The sequence below is a fragment of the Urtica dioica genome, chromosome 8 (assembly GCF_054948205.1).
Source record: "Urtica dioica subsp. dioica isolate 48M chromosome 8, U.dioica_male_clone48M_v1_H2, whole genome shotgun sequence".
Lineage (NCBI taxonomy): Eukaryota > Viridiplantae > Streptophyta > Magnoliopsida > Rosales > Urticaceae > Urtica > Urtica dioica.
The window spans coordinates 43,996,180-44,020,625 of record NC_142763.1 but is presented as its reverse complement, the minus strand read 5'-3'; the positions used below and the strand labels follow the sequence as shown (position 1 = coordinate 44,020,625).

Sequence of the window (24,446 nt, the reverse complement as noted above, 5' to 3'; positions counted from 1 at the left end):
ATGGCGAGCGCTCGCCCGCCTGCGTGACTTCCGCATTCTCCTTTGTGTACGTCTTCCAAGATTCGTTTAGACTCCTCTACCTCGACGCACTTGAGGTAGGGTCCTGCGAAGCTTCTCATAAACAGACTTCCATCTACGATGCGAAATCTCGCGCTTCTCAGCACGAGTTTACGTTTAGCCATCTCGTCGGATGGGACCGTACCAGTTGTGATGTAATGCAATATTTCATTCCTCCAATCCTCCTCTTCTATTATTATGATTGCAGCAATGGTCATGGCTATAGAAGGTTGTTTGATTGTTTCAACTGGTATGATCCTTCTGAGGTCTGGATCCGAGGTAGATGCCAAGGCAGCCAACGCGTCTGCTGAAGTGTTCTCGCCTCGAGGGATTCGTGTCACAGAGAATTCTTCGAAATATTTTGTAAGATCTTTTACGACTTTTAGGTAAGCTTCCATTCGCTCATCCCTAGTCTCGTATTCCCCGGAGTATTGGTTTGCTACGAGTTGAGAATCGCAGAAAGCTTCCACTTTCTTTGATCCGACTGCAGTGGCCAACCTAAGTCCGGCGATTAGTGCTTCGTACTCGGCTTCATTGTTTGATGCAACGAAGTCGAGCCTGAATGATTGTTCTATGGTCTCACCGTGAGGGGACGTCAGCTTTATTCCTACTCCTGCCCCTTGCTTTGACGATGCCACATCCACTTTAAGTGTCCAGGTGCCTTCGACTTCGGTCACGGCGGGGTCTTCCATTGGGAGTTCGATGATGAAGTCTGCCAAAACTTGCGATTTTGCGGATGTCTTCACTCGGTACTCAATATCGTATTCGTTCACCTCAACAGCCCACTTAGTTAACCTTCTCGATTTATTGGGCTGTGTAGGAAACTTCTGAGTGGATGCGCCGTCATTACTATTATGGTGTGAGATTGGAAATATGTCCAAAGTTTCCACACGGCGGAAACCATGGCCAAGGCCAACTTTTACACAACAGGATATTGAGTTTCAACGTCGACTAGCGACTTGCTTGTATAGAAGATCGGTCGTTTGTCCCCTTGTTCTTCTCTGACGAGTACTCCACTAACGGCCGCTTGAGAGACGGCGACGTATAGGCAGAGAGGCTCTCCCGCAACGGGTTTTTCCAAGATCGGGGGTGTCGCTAGATACTCCTTCAATTTTTTGAATGCCTCCTCGCACTTGTCGTCCCGTTCGAGCTTCTTGTTTCCTTTAAGGAGCCGATGGAAAGGGAGACATTTGTCCGTGGATCGAGAGATGAAACGGTTAAGGGCAGCAATGCGTCCCATTAACCTTTGAACTTCACGCCTATTACGGGGTGAAGGCATCTCTCGTAAGGCGTGTAATTGATCCGGATTAGCCTCAATTCCTCGTTGGGTAACTAAATATCCAAGGAATTTGCGAATGAAACTCCAAATGAACATTTGGTGGGGTTAAGTTTCATTTGGTACTTGTTCTATACTTCGAAACATTCCTCCAAATGCCATATATGATCGTTTTCCCTTAGGGATTTTACGAGCATGTCATCGATGTATACTTCCATCGTTCTTCCTATCTTTTCTTTGAACATTTTGTTGACTAACATTTGGTAGGTGGCGCCAGCGTTTTTTAGTCCAAAAGGCATGACCTTGTAGCAATACGTGTCTCGGTCGGTGATGAAAGCTATCTTTTCTTGGTTGTCCGGATGCATCAGGATTTGGTTATATCCTGAGAATGCGTCCATGAACGACAGGATCTTATGTCCCGCAGTTGCTTCGACTAGCTGGTCGATATGGGGCAACGGGAAGCTGTCATTGGGGCATGCTTTATTCAAATCGGTGAAATCGACGCATACCCTCCATTTCCCATTCTTTTTCTTCACGACGACGGTGTTTGTCAGCCAATCCGGATATTTTACTTCGCGGATTGAATCTGCACTGAACACTCTTTCGACTTCGCCGTTGATGACCCGTGCCCTGTCGGGACCGAGCTTTCATCTTTTTTGTTTTACAGGTTTGAAACTGGGATCAACGTTAAGTTGGTGAGATGTAACGTCGATGCTTATTCCTGGCATATCTTCGGTTGACCAGGCGAAGGTCGACTTGTTTCGTTTTAAGAAACAGATCAGCTCTCGCCTGATACCGCCTTTAAGCTCGGCTCCGATTCCAACACACTTGGAAGGATCGGAGCCATCGAGCTGCACTTGGACTGTCATCTCAGTATTTGGCGCATCAAGTGAGTCGGGTTCTTCCAGTGCAAAAATGATGTCGGCCGACTCCACGTTCATTAATTGCTATTGTTCTTCTTTAATTGCTTTAGCGCAATGTCTGTGACTAGTGAGATAACAGCTGCGGGAGGTCGCCTGATTGCCTCGGATCTCTTTTATCCCCTCAAGCGTAGGGAAGTGAATACATTGATGAAAGGTTGATGGCACAGCCCTCATCCTATGTATCCATGGTCTTCCCAAGATAATATTGTAGGGGGAGAGACAGTCTAGTACTTGGAACTCTACTATTTTATTAATTCCATTTGTTTTTACGGGCAACCTGATCTTTCCTAAGGATGGAGTAGTTAACCCATTGAAACCTGTCAATTGGGTTTGTTCTCTTTCAATCTCGTCCTCGCTGATTCCCATCCTGGCCAGGGTATCCTTGAAGATAAGATTTACGGAGCTGCCTCCATCGATTAGGACTCTTGCGACCTCATAGTTCGATACGTCAATCGTGATTACGAGTGCGTCGTCGTGCGGATCGGTTGTCCCTATGGCTTCTTTTTTGGAGAACGAGATTTGGACGTCTTGTTCTGGTCTGATTCGAGTGGTCTGATTGCTCAACTGACGTTGATATGCTTTGATTGAGTTGACCGATCCGTTGCAGAACTTCGAGCCACCCATTATGAAGTCAACCCTGTGTTTTGCGATGGTGGGTGGGGAATTTGGTTCCTTTTCCTCATCGGGTCTTGCTCTCTTGGGGGATGGGTTGCCCCTTCCTCTGTTGTTGTTGTTAAAGACCTTCTTCTTTGGCGGGGATCCTAGATCAACATCTTTTAGTTCCCCTTTTGCATATTTTTCTGCTAGAGCCTTGCGCATGGTTTCACAATTAACCGTGTCGTGGCCGTTAGCTTTATGGAAACTACAATACGCATTGGGGTCCCGTGTCCATTTCTTTGCCTGGGGACTTCCCTCCTTAATATCTTCATTGACGTTGAAGGTGTAATTAGGAGAGGCGTGTTGCTTTCTGGCGTGAGGCGTAGCGTCGTGGGGGTTAACCATGCGAGGGTTGCTCCCAGCATTTACAGGTCTTATCCAAGTATTGGAGGGCGGTTTCTTTTCAGCCGCACGTTGCCTCTCGTAGGAAGCGAATTCCTCTTCGACTTTTGCGTAATTCGCGGCTTTGTGAATCGCATCTTCCAACGTGAGGGGACGGTTAACAGTCATCTCTAGTTTCAGCTTTGAGTCGTGCCTTAACCCGTTCCTAAGAGAGGTTATGGCAGATTCGTGATATACGTTAGAGATTTTTGAGAGCACATCCTTGTAACGGATCATGAAATCCTTCAAGGATTCGTTCTCTTTCTGTTGAATTCCCCATAAATCTGCTATGGTCAAATCGTCCTCCACGAACATCGAATAGTGTTTCAGGAATGCAACCGATAGTTTGTCAAAACTATCGATAGAGTTCGGCTCGAGTTTGGAGAACCACTCTAAAGAGGACCCAGATAAGCTTTCTGCGAACAGTTGGCAGTAACCCGCCTCCAATTCTCTCTCTGCGAGCATAACCCGTCCCATTGCGACTCTGAAGGACAAGATAAAAGCTTTCGGACTCGAACTACCATTATACCGCGGCAGGCGGACCTTTTCGGTATCTCCCAACTGCACTTCGGTAATGTTTCTGGCAAAAGGAGTTCTCCTCGTTTCTTCAACGAGGCGATCTATTTCGGGGGCCGAACTGGTTGCGGAATGAAATTCTTAGCGAACAGCTCTCAGTTTGGCCGTTATTGACTCCTTAAATTGGTCTAGTTCGGTCATGCTGGTTTCGCCCCGTGAAAGAGGCGAGGTCCCGTACGGGTAGGTATGACCGCGGTTGCCTCGACCGGGCTATGACGGGTCTGATTCATCCCACCAAAATGTTGGGGGTGAACATTCGATAGGTGGCCGAAGGGCGAGGTCCCGCATTAGTCGGAAAAGACCCGGATGGCGCTCCCCCTAGGGGGCGTAAGGAGACCGAAAGGGTCGATCGTGACTTATGTCGCGACTTCGCCAGCAGTCCCCCTAAGCTGGAAGCTTGTGCCGGGAGACTGGTCTGTTCCTTGGGTGACCTGGATCCCAGAGAAGTTCAGACGGACTCCGGGAGGGAGAGCCCGGCTCGTCTGCACAGCCGAGGCTGCTTGACGAGCAGATTCCGAGGCGGTCGTATCTCCGGATCCCGCCTGAGGGTCCAGAGTGTTTTGAGGAGTCGAGAGAGTATTCAACCGGTCGTTAAGAGCACGGTTGGTCTCTGCTTGTGCGTCTAATTTTTTGGTTAACATATCCAAGATTGCCCTGATCTCCGGAGGGATCTCCTCTCCAGATTCATAATGAGTCGGAGTGGAAGACATGATAGAAAGTTTTTTTTTTTAAGAACTGTTTCTTTCGAGGTTGGTCTTTCTGAATTTTCCCATAGACGGCGCCAAATTGTTGATGCCGATTTTTGGATTGTTCAACAATCACAAATAATAATATATGCTAATATTTGATATTTATTTTATAAGGGTCTCAGAAGACGTCGTATAAGAAACAATAAAGAAATAGAAAGCTTTAACGAAAGGAAAACAACAATAAACTTTATTATTGTTGAAACTGAATTACAAAGTAGGACGAAGTGGCGAACTCAATATGACGAGCTCAAGACTGTAAATATACGAATATAAAGAATGGTTGGCTGAGAGCTAGAATTGTAAGCTTGCATGTGCGAAAATTGTCGTCTCCTCTTCTATTTATAGGCGAGATGGAGCTTCCTTGCCGAAGACACGTGTTCTTCGATCCGTACTCCTCGTCAGGGCTGAAGTCGTCTTAGATCTGGTCTTCACAGCGTGGTCTTTTCTTTGACTGACCGATTCTTCTGACCAGGAGGATGTGGTCAAGCTGGAAGATGTGATTGGACTTGGGCCGATCTGTCGAGATCGAATTAGGCCCAAGATTGACTCCGCAGGCCGACCTGCAAAATAGACAATGGGCTTTGGCTGATCTGAAGCCCACCTAAGATATTTGTTTTAAATAAAAGAATTGGTTTTTACCCCCCACAACGTCCATGGGAATCAGTGTCTCATATTTTTATACATTGCAAATTTGTAAAAGAGATATGGAAAACATCTTCCATTAAATTACCGTTCAAAAAATATTATACTATAAGATTTGCAAATATAATCCACTCGGTATATAGTTCATTGGGTATCGAGATTTTACCTGATTTTTTTTGTATCTTTTGGGTGTATCTGGAATGATAGGAACAAAAGAATCTACAAAAACATAAACATGCCAGCAAATCAAGTTGCCGCTTGGAGAGAACGATACGTTCAAGAGTACAAAGTTTCTCAAGTCAAAAAATAAGTAATATTGGCATGTTGAGCGGTCCTATTAAAAAACAGGATCGCTCCCTCATTTGTTAGGTACCGCCGCTATCCAAGTACTACTGGTTCAATGTCGATGCTTCACTCAAACGTTCTTCAAATTGCATTGGGATTGGAGCTATCATCCGTAATTCCACTAGTTTTGTCATAGCGGCGCTAGCACAAAATCTACGTGGTAGTTTTTCAGTCAAAGAAACAGAGGTGCTTGCTCTACGTCTTACCTTATTGTGGGCTTTAGATGTGAGATTGTTCATTTACTACATGAAGTCAGATGCAAAGACGATGATACAAGCTTTGGAGATTCACTCTTCTTTATTAATGATGAGGTTGGAACTATTTTTTCTGGAGTGTCTAATTTGTTGTTTGTCTTTTCAGGAGTTAATTTGTCTCGTATTTATAAAGAAGTTAATATGACTACTCATAGATTGACAACTTTTGCTTTTATCATAGACAATGAACTCGTATTGGAGGAAATCTCTACTTTGATGGAGTCTATAATCTCCACCAAACAACATCCTCGTCTCTAATTACAGATCTTATCTTAAAAAAAAATTTAAAAAAAAAAAAAAAAAGAGGCGACGAAGAACATAAAAAAAAAAACAATCTTAGTGGCGTTTAGAGGTGAGGATTCCAGTGCAGTGCGAGACACCATATAATATTCTCATTATCCAGTCAGCACGGGATCCACGTCAGATGACACTCACACGTGTCAAGCCCAAGATTTTTCTATTTCTAATTTTTATTTATTAACTCTCTCTTCACTTGTCAGTCTCTCTCTGAACGATTCACTCAATTTCATGGTCTCTTCTTCCGAGCAGAGCTCTGATAATCAGTCATGGTATCCAAGTCAACCGACTCTACCTCAAAACTCAAAGTTAGACTCTGTCTCTGTAATCTTTACAAATTATTGCTTTTGATCATCATCGAATTATAACTAGTTCCATTTCGCGTCTCTGTTCTTTAGAATCTTTTAGTGATTTTCAACGGAATCCGTATAAAATATGGTCGTTTAATTTGCAATCTTTACAAATCTCTGATGGACTTGTATACGCTTGATTCTTTGAATTTTTTCGATATTCTATTTCATCACGTTTCTAAGGAAATTGTTCAAGGATTGAAGCTTTTATGTTATCTGCTCAAACCTATTGTAAACAGCAAAGCGATGGGATGGGAAATTTTGCACAGAAGATGAACCACATAAAGAGGCAAATTCAATCAGAGAGAGCTGTTTCCATAAGAGTATGTTTTGGAAATTTCGACTGCGCTAATTAAAGTTTATTGAAATATTATTATATTTTGTGATACGTGGCAATTTGCTATCAGGAAAAGCTAGAAGAGAATGGGAAGAAGCTAGCAATTCATGTTTCACGGATTTTATCAGAACCGCCTATAAATCCTGGTCTGGTCGCTGAAGAAAACTCCAATGCGAATTGTATGCTATCCAGCAGAATGGAAAATCCTATTAGCATACTGAGTGGATGTGCTCAGGGATTTGGAGACAGAGACCCGGTTTGTTGCCATGATTGTTCCCCTCAATCAAGTACCAAGCTTAGCTGTGTTGAGAGATTGCCGACTTACACTACATGGATATTCTTGGACAGGTCTGAAAGTGATGATTCGTAGTTTTTAATTTCTCTCATTTGTTGTTTCTTTGGAAGAAGTGGTTTCTGAAATATGCAATACACAGTACAGGAATCAGAGAATGGCTGATGACCAGTCGGTTCTCGGAAGGAGGCGGATTTACTACGACGATCAGCATGGCAGTGAAGCCCTGATATGCAGTGACAGTGAAGAGGAGAATCTAGAACATGACGAAGATAAGCACGATTTCACTACGGGGGAAGATCGGTTCATTACGTAAGTATATGATAAGACCCGGTATATTTTGTATTATGGAGAGATTGAAATCAGTCATTCGAGATGTCTGTGCTCTCCCTAATATCTCACACAATTTTCATGATCCTCTCCGCTGCTAATCCCAATTATTTATTAGCTAACTGACTTCCAAGAATTATATATTTAACCCCTAACGATCAGCTTATTCTTATAATACCCTCAGTAGATAATCTCCTAACTGTGTCCTGGTCTCCTTTTTGTGAAAAGAAACACAGATATTGATGCGAAATTGAGTCTTTAATTGTATGGAACTTTTGAGGTTACTGCTTTCCTTGAGAAAGAAGGAATGTCGTTATGCATAGTATGATATATATGATGACACGGATGTTGTTTCACTGATTGTGCCTCTGGGCAATTGTTCTAAAGCATTCCATGTTACCGATTTTGCAGGGCGGTCTTTCGGGAGCACGGATTAGGTGAGGAAGTCGTGAAATCTGTGAGCAGTTTCATTGGAGCCACCACTTTTGAAACTGAGGTAGACTGCTTTAATAAACCTTTTTTTTTAAGAAATTGCTTTAATAAACCTGATTACATGTTAAATTTATTTAACAAATTTCAACCAAAAAAAAAAAGTTACTGCTGTTTGGATTTAACGATTTTGCTGATATGTGTGTACACTTTGATGTTCAAAGGAACGTTACCATGCAATTGTAAAAAAGAGCCTAAAAACAGATGAACCTGGATCAAAAAAGGGTATTTCGCTGGACAAGAGTCTCGCGTCTTCTCTAGATTCTTTTGATAATCTCTTCTGCAGGCGCTGCATGGTAGTCATCGTAGTTTTTTTTTTTTTTTTTGTCAAAGTAATTTGTTGTATTTTGATTATCTCGCTTCCGTGCTTTTACGTGCGTGAATATTCCATCAAACAGGTATTTGACTGCCGTCTCCATGGATGTTCTCAAAACGTGGTTTACCCCGTAAGAAATATTTTACTTCGTTCCTCTCGACACATTTAGTTCATTTCATTTGTCTTGTTATTTGATTTCGATGCTGGTTTGACAGATTGAAAAGCAATTCTATTGGTCTGAACACGAGGAGGATAGGAAACCTTGCAGCGATCAGTGTTACCTCATGGTATGATCTATGGTGACTAAATTGATATCATTTTTTAAGGTCAGCCTGTATTGTTGTTTCCAATGTCTGTGTACTATTGCCATAAAACTTTTAAACTCGGATTTACTACGACGTTGCAGGTAAACATGGTCAAAAACTTGCCACAAGTTCCAAATACAAACAATGTGCCAAAATCAGCATCATCACGTGCTGTAGAATCTGGGGCTAAGAATATCGCAGACGGTGTATCAGCCGAAGAAAAATCTGCTCCTCAAACGATCATCCCTGCTAAGTTGGAAAGTACTAATAATCCAGTAGTTCCTGCTGAGGCTCTTGACATGGATGTACCCTTCATTAGGATAGCCGATGAAAGCACTGGGAAGCGTAAAATCCTTCATGACTTGGATGCAATACCACCAAAAGACCAAGCTCAGATATCTGGTGATGCCCATGTTTCAAGCAAGAAACAGAAACGATTAGTGGATTTGGATATAGAAACCGGTGCCAAAATTTTGGAAGCAGATGTAGATTTACATGGCATAGGTGGACAATGCACGATGGCTAAAAATACCGTAGCGTCTTCCGGAAGTGGACGCGAGGAAAATGTCGGGAAAGAACCAGAAGCTGTTCTGGAAGTGTGTGAATCAAAGCTGTCTTTGGATTCCAAAAAGAGACGAGACTCGGTGGTGTCCAAAATCTTTGAGTGGAAACAGATGGAGAAAGAGCTATATATGAAGGGATTGGAGATATTTGGAAAAAACAGGTAGTCCTATTTTCTCTCATTAAATGTTATTACCTATAACAAGAGAATTTTCACTATTCATGATTGTATTGTAAAACACATACAGCTGTCTCATAGCGAGAAACTTACTTTCCGGCCTGAAGACTTGCTTGGAGGTCTCAAGTTACATGCACAATGGAGGAGTTTCAATGTCCAACAGATCTGTTGCCGGGCCAAGTTCGTTTATGGATGAAAACGGGAAAACTGACACCGACCTTACAGTGAGTAGATATGTTTCTCGTGATGATGAAGAGGGGAAAGGATAATCAGATGATGCAAATCGAGTTCATTAATATTTTTGAACTTAAGATATGCAATTTCCATTTGTTCTCTTCTTGTACAAGTTCATAATTTTGCATAAGCAATCGCTTAATTTGTTACCTGTCTCTAGGACCAAGAGATGCCGGCAAAGTCACGGTTGATTCGTAGAAGAGGCAAAGCACGTAAGCTTAAATATTCTACAAAGTCTCCAGGTCTCCCGTCAATTTGGAAAAGAATTGCTGATGGTAAAAACCAGTCCTGTAACCAATATACGCCATGTGGATGCACATCAATGTGTACCAAACAGTGCCCTTGTCACGAAAACGGGACGTGCTGTGAAAAATACTGCGGGTACTTTTATACATATAGAGAACCCATCTATCATCTGTCTATTATGAAAGTGTGTTATAGAGGATTTAACGTTCAGAGCATGTAATCATGATCGGGTCCTGCTTACCACCTGTTGATGAAGTTCAAACTCAAGGATAGCCAAGAAATTCTTATGGCTGGCATAACAGCAAATTAAAACACCTAAAACCACAAATTTAGAATGAGTAATTGAGCTCGGTTTTATACATGTTTTTTTGGGACATAAGTATAACTTTGATCTGTAAAGTTAAATCTGTCAGTCTCTCTCTTTTCTTTTTATTTTTGTTACATCAATGTGACTCGAACTCATCTCCTGATTTGGGATTACCACTGGGCTATCTTCTTTTGTCCAACTGTGTCAATCTCAGGTGCTCAAAGAGCTGCAAAAACCGGTTTAGGGGTTGCCATTGTGCCAAGAGTCAATGCAGAAGCCGCCAATGCCCGTGCTTCGCTGCTGGCCGTGAATGTGACCCAGATGTTTGTCGGAATTGTTGGGTCAGGTAATAACTTTCTTGCCACCAGATAGTTCCTGAGATGGGGAACATAATTTTATAATAAATTTGTTTATTTTTTTAATTTGCGCTCCTCGTTCTCCAAACACCTTATTGTACGAGCCATTATTATTGATGTCACTTACTTGATTTCAGTTGCGGGGATGGTACACTTGAGGAGCCACGGAGCCAAGGGGATGGGCAATGTGGAAATATGAGACTCCTTCTGAGACAACAACAAAGGGTTTGTTAATGAGTATATCTATTAAATTAATGCCTTACTTTGCACAACTTATTGGTTTCAATCTTTCGTTATCCAGATTCTTCTGGCCAAGTCTGATGTTGCTGGATGGGGAGCGTTTATAAAGGTTAAAATTGCATATATAACATTGTGATTATCCGAGAATTCCTCAAAAAACAAAAAACAAAAAAAAAATTGAAATGGGTGATTTCAGAATTCGGTGAAGAAGAATGATTATCTTGGAGAATACACGGGTGAACTTATTTCTCATCGAGAAGCCGATAAACGAGGGAAGATTTACGATCGTGCAAACTCTTCGTTCCTCTTTGACTTGAATGATCAGGCAAGTAGAGCCAGATTCTTTTTATCAGCTTCTTTCCCTGAGCTGCATCGACATTTTCGTTGGCATTATTATTACTATATTTAAATACTAGAGATTTGAAATCATCTCCGTGTTTGTACGCAGTATGTCCTAGACGCTTATAGGAAAGGAGACAAGCTAAAATTTGCAAACCATTCATCAAACCCTAATTGTTACGCAAAGGTATATAAAACGTTTCAAATGAATCACTTAGTTTTTTTTTTCTATTAATGTTGAATGACTTGACAAATACTTCGAGTGGTTTCAATTTTATAGGTAATGTTGGTCGCAGGAGATCACCGAGTCGGCATTTTTGCAAAAGAGCACATCGATGCCAGTGAAGAGCTCTTCTATGACTATCGTTACGGCCCGGATCAAGCTCCTGTATGGGCCCGAAAACCCGAGGGTTCTAAGAGAGACGACGGTCCCGCCTCTCAGGGCAGAGCCAAAAAGCACCAATCCCATTGAAATGTTAGTTATGCTTTGCTTTATAGAAATAGACATACATAATACATATACACACAGCCTGAGTTATGCATGTAGACAGCTATTTAACTGGATTGGCAAATAAGGGACAAGTATTATATATTGTATATATTTATCATAATCACATGGGATATCAGCTTGAAGAAACTTTCTTCTACAGCACTCTTTAAGGAGTTGCAAGCAAGGAGAATTGTTTTGCATTGGAAATGGATATGATCATGTTAGACAGTCTCAAACATTGAAAATATACGTGTATTATAACATATTACTAATGCAATTGTTTACTATTAGTGGTTAAATAATTAGTTTGCTTAAAAAATTATTTTTTATGGGACTAATGATAACAATAAATTTATTAAAAAAAAAATTTTAAAAAAAAAAAAAAAAAAAAAACATCGATACATAATGGGATTTTTACACAAAATATTGCTCAACTCATGTCACTTAAAATTTTGACAATTCTATTACTTAAATCAGGAGAGAGTTACTAAAATCAGGAGGAAATTATTTTCTTACAAAATACCCTTTCGTGATCGTTTCTTATTTTTGATCCGTCACGAAACTTTAAAATCATTCACCGAACTCCCACAAAATTATAAAAGGTATTACAGTCTAGTCTTTGTACAACTTATTAAGTTCTACATTTTTAAATTTTGGTTGATTTTAATAAAGTGATGTGAATTTAGTAATCTTTTTGTCAAAGTCCCTTGTAGTTCTTTTTCACTCTAGAGAACACGACAATTAAACTTTAGAAGTCTAACAGATGTTTAATCTGAGATGTTTGATGTCGATTATTTTCATTGCTTTCCACTTAGTCATCAAGTAATTCACAATTTACAAGCCCCCAGTAGAATAAACGAAATCAATGAATTACTGGTCAAAAAATGTAGAGCCAGGTTTAGAGAGCAAATGTGCATACAATAACTGGTTCCAGGAATCTGGAACCCCAGGAAGACACCAATGGCTGCAATCTTGAATCCTCGGAGTATATTGTCTCCTTCCATAAGCAGAGGGATGAGCATCAATCCGATACTCGGACATCGAAGTTATATTCAATACCGTCACGTTAGTTCTCATCTCCTTTATGACCTCCTCGACTATCACATTCTTCTCCGGGGCTGTGTTGCTTGAGATCTCCGGGAGCGGGAGAGTCACTTCTTTGCAGTGCCCCCCAGAATTCCATTGCCCTCCTCTGTTTTCATCAAGCGCGAAGAAAACTAATTAGTTACGGCTTATGGGTTTCCGAACATCAATATAAGTGTTTTTTTTTCAGGGACGAACCTGAAATGTGTAGGCGATGAACTTCGGAAGAACACTCGGGTTTTTCTAGGGTTAATTTGTTTGTCGACCCAGGAAGCCCATGTGGTTAGAGCTTTGCGAAAAGCGACGGATACGTCGAGGCGTGGATGAACTTGGCCTCCTTCTTTGTAGTAATTCACCCTGGAAAAAAAATATCAATCATACGACATGGGGTAGCTCTAAACACGATACTCAGTTCAGTATTCGATTGGCAAACCAGTCTCTCTTATTACACTACCTAAAATAAAATAATAATAATAATAATAATAATAATTAAAAATTAAACTACTCAACAACTCTTCTCATATCCATAAAACAAGTAAATAAATAAAAGTACAATTATATAAATAAATTACTAAATTACCATCGCGGATCCAACAAAATCATGACAATCTCAAATGGAGATTCTTTAAAAAAAATAAATAAATAAATAAAAAGGAAGGAACTGACCCAGCTTTGGTTTTGAAATGGGTCCACCAATGAGCAGTGTTGAAAACCAGAATATCGGCTGCTTTCCATCGAGATGAGCCGCGGTCGATACTGTCGATTTGAAGGGTCGGAACCCGCTTTTTACCTACTCTTCCTTTGCCCTCATGAACCAAAAAATGTGTCACATAATATTCAACTGTGCATTTGTAATCCTGCACAAACATATGACTTTAAGCATGAAGAATTGCAAGTGAAAACAGAAACGGCAACTTTGAGCAAAAGACTTGATTGAAACTCACCACAAATTTGAAACTATAGTTACCCCTCTCTTTAGTGATTCTTCGTCCACGTGCCTCGAAGACCTTCCTAGGGTCTTTAATGCCTCCCATTAACATGCAAATCATGGATTCCCATTGATTTCTATTGATTGAATCCCCCACAAAAACCAGCCTTTTCCCTCTCAGCAATTCCAACATTTTTGTGGCATTGAACCTATACCCATCAATCATCAAACACAATAGTCAAGCCTTGCTTAACAATTACGAATCTCACAAGGACATGCATACATACATACCTTGGGATGTCACAATCTTGTGGTTGCCATCTTAATTTCATGTAGCCTTTATCAGCCCTTCCATTGCCAACACAATCAAAACCTTCATCAATAAATGGACATGATACATTTGTGTACAAAGGAAAGCTCTCATCATAAACCCACTTCCCTTTCGTAACATCACAACCTCTTCTCTTTTCTACAACATTTTCACTACTTGACACTGCCACAATTTCTTCTTCTGATGTTGTTGATGTCAAATTACCAATAGAGCCCTCATCTCCTTCCACGACTTCTTGGGGTTCACTGTTCTCTCTCTGCGAAACACTGATAACCGGAATCTCCAAAATCCCAGGAATGTTTTCTGCTTCTGGCAAGTGGGCATCGATCAAAATCGAGTCTTTGACTTCACTCGTCGAAGAATTCCCTGTGAGAGACTCAAAGGTTACTGTTTTGAGACCCAAAGAGAGAGACGAAGAGTTGAATTGAATAATCTGAGGCTCTAAAGGGGCACGAGTGGTGGTTTTGGTGAGCCAATCTGTGAAGACTACGACGAAGATAATCGAAGAAGTGATCGTGAATGACAACACCAACAACCTTGTGGGTTTGAAGAAGAAACTCCTTTGCTTCTCCATATATATAGAGAAAATGCACTGAAAGAAGAAGAAGAAAGAAGAAAGAAAGAAAGAAAGAATGAGAAAAAAGTCAAGCTAGTTAGTGTGTAAAGCAGGGTTAGGTATTTTTATGATTAGAAGATAATGCAAAGAATTCCACATTTTAATTAGTAAACGGTGATTTAGTAGAAGATTGTTTAATATATTTCCTAAAAAAAAAACTGTATAATATACTGATGCGTGTATGTACGACAGTACGAGACTTCATCACATGACCACGATAAACTGAGCAGTTGACAACGAAGCACAGCGGTATCATAGTACTTAGTTACCAAAATACCCTCCCATCTATCTTTTTGGGTCTCTGTCAATTTTGCGAGCGTGGATTAATGTTACGTTATGAATCACCTTTCGTTTCTTGTATAGATTATAGAATTAGTTCGATGGATGGCTTCCATGAATTACTGTCATCGATTACGTTTTCAGTTTTGAAGGTAGGATATGTCTCAACTGATATATATATATATCGAAATATTATTACGCGCTCACAAAAATATTCTCGGGGACGTATATTTAGTGTGATCTAACTGTATGGAACAAGGGTCATTGTTTAATGCTATTTTTCTTTCAATGGGTTTTTTTTATGGCGCAAGGGTCATTGCTTAATGCTATTTTTCTTACAAATGATGTTTTTTTTTTTTTTAAAAGAAAGTTTCTAAGTGGATAAGCTTATATGATTTACACCCCCTGAAAAGAACAACAGTTCTTGTGTGAGTTATGAGAAGGCACGTGAAGCTAAGGCTTGAAAGCAACACAAAGTGATAGAATTAATGACATTTTTGGCCCCTCGTCTTTGACCTCTTTAACACCTTGGTCTCTGATGAAAAAACTCTGCAGTCTTGGCCCATTATGACCAGACAATTTTCATATTTGGTACTTCTGTTAATTTTTCTGTCAAAATTGCCGGATACGCGTCACGTGCAAGTCACGCCTGCGACTTGTGGAGGGTAATTATGTAATCTCGATAATTTCCTTTAATAATTTGAATATTCTAATAATTTAACAATTGTGACAAGTCTCCTCTGCGCGTAACAAGTCTCCTCTGCGCACCACGTCCACCGCGAAGCTCAGAATCGACGGAGTCGCACTCCTCGGCCGGCACGGGCTCACGCTCCCTCTCACCGGAGTCGACGCCGAAGAGCTCCAGAGCTTCCCCGGATCCTGAAGCCTCCTAAGCCGGCTATTGGTCTCCTGCCAGAACTTGGCTGAAACCACGAGCCCGCGTGGCGTCCGGCTCTCACTCGGGACGACGCTGACGAGGACGAGACTGCCTCGCCGCCGCCGGTGCTGCCGGAGGACACGCTGTCGGTGTCGGAGATATCGACGAATGGCTCTGCGGTCCCCAAATCCAAGTTGAGCCTGCCGTCGAAGGAGACCCGTCTCGGAGTCAGATCCGAGGGGGGCGAGCCTCCAGGAGTCAGCGGCGGCGCCGAAATCGACGCTTCGGGCGAGGGAGAGACGGGCCCGGGCGGGCCATCGGTTGGGGTTCTCGGCCGAGGGTTTGGAGTTCTCCGAGTGGGCGTGGGAGTGGTCGACGGTGGCGGAGGTGCGAGGCGGAGTGGCTCTCCTTCTCTCGGGAGTGGGCTTCCGATTGCCGGCGGGGGAGGAAGGCGGCGGCTTGCTCTCATTCAAAGTCGTGATTCAGATCGCTCTTGATTCAGATCAGTCCTGGAAGTGGTCGCCCGAGTCGCCTCGCAGCCGAGGATCCTCGGCCACCGCGAGAGACGCTTCAGACAAGAAGATCAGAACAACAAAGCCAACGCCGCCGCGGCCAAGGAGGGTTTCACCATCGTGAACACGAGCCGGATCGCCCGAAACGAGAACCTAATTGAGGTACGGGATTTGCCGAGTGGAAGCAATGTGGGTTCTCCGGTGAAGAGCGGAGATGTAACCCTAATCGAGCTCCGAAATTTGCAGAGGGGAAGAACTGTAGCTTCTCCGGTCTTATATGTCGTCGTTGGAATGTTTCCTTTTGTAAACAGAGCTGCTAAACAGATTCTGCAATGAGAGAGAGAGAGAGAGGGATGTTACAAAAAAAATTCAAAAAAAAAAAATTCCATAAAATCTCCAATGTAAGGGCAAAACGATAATTACCCTCCATAATTCACAGGCGTGACTTGCACGTGATGAGTATCAGGCAATTTTGACAGAAAAATTAACAGAAGTACCAAATATGAAAATTGTCTGGTCATAATGGGCCAAGACTGCAGGGTTTTTTCATCAGGGACCAAGGTGTTAAAGAGGTCAAAGACGAGGGGCCAAAAATGTCATTAATTCTAACAAAAAGCATGGCATTTATTTTTTATTATTATTATTTTCTTGACAAAAAAAAAGAACTTCAATTACGAGGAGCTAAACAAATCTGAAAACTTTGGAATTTAGTGTCCATGGATATTATAAGCATAGTATATTTATCATAGGATCATTTCAGTCTTTTATTTATTTGGTTGTATTAGGGTTATATACTCACACTATTATATTTTCTCTTTTATGATTCACAAGCAATAGGCTCCGGCGTTGCACGGGAGGTTTGATAAATTTTAATTTAGATAATAATGTGAACAGTTTACAATTGTTGGTTGTCACTTTTCATACGTAAAAGTTAGCATTTTTTACCACTTTTTAATATATATTTAAACTATTTTAATTAAATAATAACTCATATATAAAAAAAAATTAGAAATTGTAAGTTGTAATAATAATTGTTATCGTTTTAAAATTAGTTTAGAGAATTTTCATTTTTAGAGTCATTTATGGAATTTTCGTTTTTTGGAGTTGTTTCTGGAATTTTCGATTTTTAAAGTTGTTTTTGGAATTTTGTTATACGGTTACTTATGTAATTTTAAAACTTAAATAGGTATTTATGGAAATTTTAAGAAAAAATATGGAGTTACTGTAGCATGAATAGTAAAATCTGGGGTTTGCTTTATATATATAATAATTATTCAGACTTTCTCTATTCTCTGAATTTCCAAATCTTCATAGTATCAGAGTCATCTTCTCTACTCATTGCTTTGTTGATTGATTGAAGAAAGTTTATATAACAATCACGTTGTTCACGAATTGAACTACGTTTTTCATCTGCACAATTGGTATTTTCGCCTCTTTTTCTTGATTTGTGGATATCGTAATTGGTTGGGTGATTGTTCTGTCCTTCATTTTGGTGTTGTTTGGATGCGTTGGTGATTGCGTTTTTGGATTTCAAATCGGGGGTTTCTCTATATTTGTTTGGATTTCGTTTTTGGAGTATTTGGATTGGTGTTTTTCGATATGGCGGGTCGTAGAGATGATTCCCTTCAGGTGATTAGTATTCAACTGGATGGCAAAAATTACTCATTATGAGAAAATTTTTGCACGAAAAATCGATGTGGAGTTATGTGACGGGAGGGCGGTCTAAGCCTTCTGATAAGAAGGCCGATGATTTTGCGATTCTATTAGATGTTGGAGGCTGATAATGCGAAGATTATCACGTGGATTAACAATTCTTACCTACTCAATCGGTGCTCAATTGGCAAAGTACAAGAATGCCAAGGAGGTCTGGGAACATTTGGAGAGACTCTACACTCAGTCTAATTTTTTCAAGTACTATCAGTTGAAGATGGATATTAGGAGTTCTATTATGCCATGTCCTCGATGTGGGATCAGTTGGCTGAGTCGGCTGAGTTGAGGGCAGTGGCGGCTTACATCTCTCGACGTGAAGAACAACAATTGGTTCAATTTCTTATGGCGCTTCGGGACGACTTTGAGGGATTGTGTGGTGCGATTCAACCTTCTTCCTTATGTTGGTTCCGTGGTCAACGAGCATCTGACCGAAGAGGTTTGTCTCAAGTCTAAGATTGACAAGGAGACTCTACCACCCACAGCGCCTGATGTCCTTGTTGCCCCATATCATTCGTCCGGTGGTACTGCCCCTAGCCATCGATGACAGTCTCTTTGGATAAGTATGCATTTTGTAAGGAGTAAGGGCATTGGAAGGCTCAGTGTCCACTCTTGTTGGGCAGAGACAAATCGCAGCAGCAACAACGTCCACCTCAGCCTCACAACAACGTCCATCCCAGTCATGGGCACCTCATCTAACGGCTCCGTAGGCACCAATGATGTTGTTGCCTCATATGTGGATTCGTACCATGTTTGATCAGTTTTAGCATTTCCTTGTTCGTAGGCTAGCGCCATGTCTGCCTCTTCCTCTAAAGGTTTGTCTTCATCGTCAGTCCCAAGTATATAATCCTCCGTGTGGATACTTGATTCAGGTGCCTCAACCCATATGTCCCCTAACTTTCCATCTTTTGTGTCGTTTTCTCATCATTCATCTCTTCTCATTATGACCGTTGCTGGGACTCCTATGCAATCGGAGGGTGTTGGTTCTGCTGACACATCTCATATTTCGCTTCCTGATGTTTACTATATCACTAGTCCTTCTATGAATCTTGTGTCTGTCAGTCAATTGTGTGATTATGGTTTGTTAGTCACCTTTTCTTCTTCCATTTGTTGTGTTCAGGATCCACGGTCTCAGACGGTGATTGGGACAGGCCGTAAGTAAGGGGACTCTATGTCTTGGATAAACTTAAAGTATCGGATGTGGCTGCCTCTACTGTAGATTTATCTTCTTTACGTTTTGAGTCGTTTGTCTTCTGACTTTTATTTGTGCATTCTCGTTTGGGTAATGTTTCAGCGTCTCGTTTGCGTTTTTTGGTTTCTACATGAGCTTTAGGTCATTTGAACTCCCATGATATTCATGATTGTAGTGGTTGTAAACTTGCGAAATTCTTAACCTTACCATTTCAAAATAGTGTTTCTTCGTCTCTTTCTCCCTTTGATATTGTGCACTCTGATGTGTGGGGACCTGTCTAAATGTCTACTAATGGTGGTTCTAAATATGTTTCTTTTATTGATAATTCCACTCATTACAATTGGGTTTATCTTATGAAGCGTATATCTGATTTTTTTTTATATTTATCGTGATTTTAGAGCTCACATTAAAACACAACACTCTACTGTCATTAAAGGAGGTTATCCATCATGCTGCCTATGTCATAAATAGAAATCCAACCTCTCAAAATTCAGGTTTGTCCCCCTTTGAAAAATTGTTTGGCAATGTCCCTGATTATGCATTTTTGCGTGTGTTTGGTTCCACTTGTTTCGTGCTTCGACTTCATGTTGAGTGTGATAAATTGTCCCCTAAGTATGCTTTGTATGTCCTTTTGGGATATGGTATTGGTCAAAAGGCTATACATCATGTACTTGTACGCTTGACAAACAAGGCGGTGTCACGCTGACTAGGGAGAAAGCCAAGAGAGGTAATCACGGTGGAGAACTTGATGATATGATTATTACTGACGATGATTATGATGGGATTGAATCATTGAAGTCTAACTTTGCTCGGTTCTTTGCGATAAAAGATCTGGGTTTGTTGCGTTACTTTTTGGGGATCGACGTAGCCTTCTCCCCGAAGAGCTACCTTCTATCTCAGTTAAAGTATATCAGATCTTTTTTAGCGTACTCGTCTCACTGACAACCGGAATGTTGACACTCCACTTGAAACCAATGTTCGCTCTCCATCAGAAGGGTCTCATCTACCCGATCTTAGTCTATACCGCACGGTGGTAGAGAGCTTGGTTTATCTCATGGTTACTCGTCCCGACATTGCGCATGTTGTTCGTGTTGTCAGTCAGTTTGTCACTGCTCATATCACAGTTCATTTGATGTCGTTCTTCCCATTCTCATGTATCTTCATGGTACTCAGTTTAAGAGTCTATTGTTTCTTTCCTCGTCTTCGTTAGAGCTACGTGCCTACTCTAATTCCAAGTGGGCTGGTGATCCTACGGATTGCAAGTCCACCACTGGATTATGCATTTTCCTTGGCAATTCACTCATCTCTTGGAAGAGCAAGAAGAAGGACGTCATTTCTCGCTCTTTCACTGAAGCTGAGTATCGTGCTATGGCCACGACTACATGTGAGATTGTTTGGTTACGTTGGTTACTTGCTGATCTGGGTATCACTCTTCATCATCGTACGCCGCTATACTATGATAATTAGAGTGTCATCCATATTTCTCGTAACTCGGTTTTTCATGAGCGAACCAAGCGTTTTGAGATTGATTGACATGTCTTTCGCCATCATTTATAGCTTGGTACGATCGCGTTGCCCTGTGTTCTCTCGTCACTTCATATTGTTGATTTGTTCACGAAGTCTCACTCCACTTCCCACTTCCGCTTTTTAGCTGACAAACTCTAAATGCTTATAGTTGTAGCATCGTGAGTTTGAGAGGGGATATAAGCATAATATATTTATCATTATTATATTTATGTATAGGGTTATTTCAGTCTTTTATTTAATTGGTTGTATTAGAATTATATACCCAGACTATTGTACTTTTTCTTTTACGATTCATTATTCAAACTCTCTCTTTTCTCGGAATCTCTAAATCTTCATATACAAATTCTTTGGATCTCAATATCCAGCAATCGACAAAACATTTTAAGCTTTGTGGGAAAAAAAAGCAAGACGAAGTGTTCGAGAGGCTCAAGAAAAAGGTGTGTGGGAGGCTCGAGGGGCGGATGGTCAAAACAATATCAAAAGTGGGAAGAACGACTCTTCTCAAATCGATGGTTCAAGCTATACCTTCGTACGCAATGTCGAATTTTCATCTCTCTACCACTTTTTATCAAAGCCTGGACAAAGCTGCGAGAAAATTCTTTTGGACCGAGAAAGTGATCGAGGAGCGGTATAGAGCCATGACCTGCTGGAATAAGGTCTTCCAGCCCAAAGATAGAGGAGGCCTTGGAATTCAAAAATTCGATGACATCAACAGTACTATGATGGCCAAATTGGGATGGCATATGGCTGCCAATCCGGAATTGTTGTGGGTTAGCTTACTCCAAAGGAAATACTGTCGCGATAGTAATTTTCTCCACATGGAAAATAAGAGAGGAGACTCAAGTGGCTAGAAAGATGTTATGTCCACCAGAAAACTAATAGCGAATAATTCCAAGTTCATTATCGGAAGTGGTAAAACGGCGAGGGTGTTCGAGGATTTGTGGGTGGGTGTAGGAAAAATTATGGTGCCAAATCAAATCCAGTTCGAGCGAGACCTAAAGGTGGAGGGCCTGTTTATGTCGGGCACGAGAAGATGGGATATGGAAAAAAAATCAGTAATCTATGTGGCCCGGCCTGGTGTGATAGAATTTTGGAGCTCAAAATATTCCACTACGAGAGGAGAGATCAACTAGTTTTGACGGCGGAGGAAAATGACAATTTCTCCACGAAGTCAGCGTATACGCCAATTTGTCGAGCAACCTTCAATCCCAAAAAAGAGGTATGGAAAGAGTTGTGGGAATTTCCTATTCATGAGAGGTTGAAATTCTTTCTTTGGAGAATTGGTGTGGATGGTCTCCCGACGCCGAACAAAATGGCGAAAGGTATGCCCAACTATGACCAGAACGACAAGGCATGTGACAAAGAAACAGAGACCATCACGCATCTTCTTATTCACTATGATATTGCGAGATGCTTTTGGTTTGTTGTTGGGCATGGGAATCAGTGGACGCCGGCAACTCAACATGGTGAAAAGCTCGTATTGGAATTGTTGAAGTTTAGAGAGAGAAGATAAAGAAAGAGAGAATCGGAGAAGAGAGAGAGTGTTCCGAGACTTTGAATATTTCTTGTATTTAATATTAATTTGTATCACCTATTTATACATCAGGTGGGTACAAGAGAGAGTGTAATAAATACATGTGTAAAAACTACTTCTAGGAAAAAGAGAATAATAAATATACACAGAGAGCAAGACATCGGAAATAACATGAGAAATAGATGCGACAATTTCCCATGAGGAATGAGTTCCAAGGAGAGGACTTCTGAGGCAAGCTCGACGCGGAAGGGCGAGCTGACGAGCTCGACGCGGAAGGGTGAGCTGACGAGCTGGACGCGGAAGGGTGAGCTGACGAGCTCGACGCGGAAGGGCAAGCTGACGAGCTGGACGCGGAAGGGCGATCTGACGAGCTCGATTTCAACACTCCCCATCAAGCTTGACTGTATATGTTGAGGAGGTCAAGCTTGCTACATAGCTCGGAAAAGGTTGCTCGCGGAAGGGCTTTGGTGAGAATGTCGGCGAGCTGATGACCTGACGGAATGTATTCCATATCGATTATTTTTTTCTTCAATCTTTTCACTGATGAAGTATCGGTCGATCTCGATATGTTTTGTTCTGTCATGATGGACTGGATTTTTGGCTATGGTGAGAGCAGCTTGATTATCGCAAAAAAGCTTGATTGGACCTTCGGTGATGATCTTGAGGTCGTCGAGAACTCTCTTCAGCCAGATGCCTTCACATACTCCACTTGCTAAGGACCTGAGCTCGGCTTCAGCACTACTTCTTGAGACAACGGACTGCTTCTTGCTTCTCCAGGTAACAAGATTTCCCCAGACGTATGTGCACATGCCTGATGTTGATCGTCTGTCTGGAACATATCTGGCCCAGTCTGCATCTGTGAATACTTCGACACCTCGACTTCGTCTTTTCTTGAAGGAGAGACCAGTCCCTGGGGCAGATTTGAGGTATTGGAGAATCTTCATGACTGCGTCCATGTGAGTTTCTGATGGATTACTCATGAATCGACTTACCATACTCACTGCGAATCCAATATCTGGTCTCGTGTGAGTTAGGTAGATGAGTTTTCCTACGAGCTGCTGAAATCTTTCTTTGTCGGTGGCGGCCTCGTTGGTGCGAGCTAGAAGTTTCACATTGGCATCCATCGGAGTGTCAACTGGTTTGCAGCCAAGCATGCCAGTTTCTTTGAGGAGATCCAACGTGTACTTGCGCTGGGAAATAGAGATGCCCTTTTCTGATCGAGCTACCTCCATGCCGAGGAAGTATCGTAGGCTGCCGAGGTCCTTGACTTCGAACTCAGATGACAAAGTTTGCTTCAGCCTCCTGATCTCTTCCAGGTCGTCTCCGGTGATGACTATATCGTCCACATACACACTAAGAATGGTGTGCTTGCCTTGTGTGGAGATTTTTGAGAAGAGTGTTGGATCCGCTTGACTCTGCTCGTAGTCACAACGTTTGAGCACGTTGGTGAATTTTCCGAACCATGCTCGAGGGGACTGTTTTAGTCCATATAGTGACTTCTTGAGTTTGCAAACTTTATTGGCTCCTTGATCTTTGTCAAATCCTGGTGGGAGTTGCATGTAGACTTCCTCTTCCAGTTCGCCGTTTAGAAAAGCATTCTTTACATCGAGCTGGATGATAGGCCAATCTAAGTTGGCTGCTATTGAAAGGAGGATTCTGATGGTATTGAACTTTGCAACTGGAGCGAATGTTTCTTGATAGTCAATGCCATACGCCTGCGTGTACCCTTTTGCGACAAGTCGGGCTTTGTATCTCTCCACTGTCCCATCTGGATTATGTTTGATGGTGAAGAGCCATCTACATCCAACAGTTCGCTTGCCTGGTGGTAGCTCGACGATATCCCACGTATCATTCTTTTCGAGGGCTTGGATCTCAGCATGACTTGCGTCTCGCCACTCGGAACTTTGAAGGGCTTCCTCGATGGAGTTCGGCACTTTTCCTTCATCTAACTTCGCCACATAGGCTTGGTAGCTCGTAGATAAATTCCCATATTACACGTAATCTGCCATCCTGTATTGAGCACACGACCGAGGAGGTTTTCTTAATGCAATGGGTAAGTCTGGAGATTCGATGTTACCTTGTTCAATAGTGTCGTGGTTCAGGTTCGGAGAGACATCTTGGTCGCGAGCTTGTACCGGACTCTGGGTGATATTCAGTTCGCATGGAGAGGGTTCAGAGGATTGCGAGCTGGGAATTTCTTGAATAGGTGAGGTCGGCGAGCTAGGAATTTCTGGAACATGTGAGGTCGGATTTTGAGGCGAGCTGAATTCTGGGTTTATGATGAGCCAATTTGGGAAGTCATTTTCGTCATTCTCCCCCTGACGAGCTGAATT

At 41.8% G+C, this 24,446-nt stretch overlaps 3 protein-coding genes across 4 annotated transcripts; 1 reads left to right on the top strand and 2 right to left on the bottom strand.

Moving 5' to 3' along the window:
• Positions 1-2,280: 2,280 nt before the first annotated feature.
• On the bottom strand, positions 2,281-3,771 carry LOC149389907 (uncharacterized). The gene has a single exon (XM_089622759.1). The coding sequence runs from the start codon at positions 3,769-3,771 to the stop codon at positions 2,281-2,283; it is 1,491 nt and encodes a 496-aa protein (XP_089478885.1).
• Positions 3,772-6,353: 2,582 nt separating this feature from the next.
• On the top strand, positions 6,354-11,790 carry SWN (SET domain-containing protein). Of its 2 annotated transcripts, XM_089623015.1 has the most exons (17): positions 6,354-6,465; positions 6,747-6,830; positions 6,915-7,192; positions 7,284-7,448; positions 7,878-7,962; positions 8,120-8,251; positions 8,354-8,401; positions 8,487-8,558; positions 8,678-9,300; positions 9,386-9,539; positions 9,710-9,930; positions 10,317-10,448; positions 10,596-10,683; positions 10,760-10,807; positions 10,895-11,023; positions 11,147-11,224; positions 11,318-11,790. In XM_089623015.1, exons 1-17 carry the CDS (start codon positions 6,427-6,429, stop codon positions 11,507-11,509), a joined length of 2,568 nt encoding a protein of 855 aa, XP_089479141.1. In that variant the 5' UTR covers positions 6,354-6,426; the 3' UTR covers positions 11,510-11,790. The 2 variants fall into 2 exon arrangements, with proteins under 2 accessions (XP_089479141.1, XP_089479142.1); XM_089623016.1 differs by lacking the exons at positions 6,354-6,465; positions 6,747-6,830 and having other exon boundaries at positions 7,016-7,192; positions 7,279-7,448.
• Positions 11,791-12,307: 517 nt separating this feature from the next.
• TBL6 (TRICHOME BIREFRINGENCE-LIKE 6) lies at positions 12,308-14,520 on the bottom strand. The gene is made up of 5 exons (XM_089623813.1): positions 13,830-14,520; positions 13,555-13,747; positions 13,277-13,467; positions 12,809-12,967; positions 12,308-12,719 (listed from the first exon to the last, which is right to left on the bottom strand). Exons 1-5 carry the CDS (start codon positions 14,441-14,443, stop codon positions 12,398-12,400), a joined length of 1,479 nt encoding a protein of 492 aa, XP_089479939.1. The 5' UTR covers positions 14,444-14,520; the 3' UTR covers positions 12,308-12,397.
• Positions 14,521-24,446: the final 9,926 nt, after the last annotated feature.

Bases quoted from the DNA above. Each gene is read 5' to 3' on its own strand.
- TBL6 (XM_089623813.1), bottom strand. From the start codon at position 14,443: ATGGAGAAGCAAAGGAGTTTCTTCTTCAAACCCACAAGGTTGTTGGTG. The intron at 13,748-13,829 runs GTATGTATGTAT...TGATGGGTATAG, and splicing joins CAAGATTGTGACATCCCAAG to GTTCAATGCCACAAAAATGT. The intron at 12,968-13,276 runs GTCAGTTCCTTC...TTTTTTTTCCAG, and splicing joins CATTTCAAAACCAAAGCTGG to GGTGAATTACTACAAAGAAG.
- SWN (XM_089623015.1), top strand. From the start codon at position 6,427: ATGGTATCCAAGTCAACCGACTCTACCTCAAAACTCAAA. The intron at 7,193-7,283 runs GTCTGAAAGTGA...TACACAGTACAG, and splicing joins ACATGGATATTCTTGGACAG to GAATCAGAGAATGGCTGATG. The intron at 8,402-8,486 runs GTAAGAAATATT...CTGGTTTGACAG, and splicing joins CTCAAAACGTGGTTTACCCC to ATTGAAAAGCAATTCTATTG.
- LOC149389907 (XM_089622759.1), bottom strand. From the start codon at position 3,771: ATGGGACGGGTTATGCTCGCAGAGAGAGAATTGGAGGCGGGTTACTGC.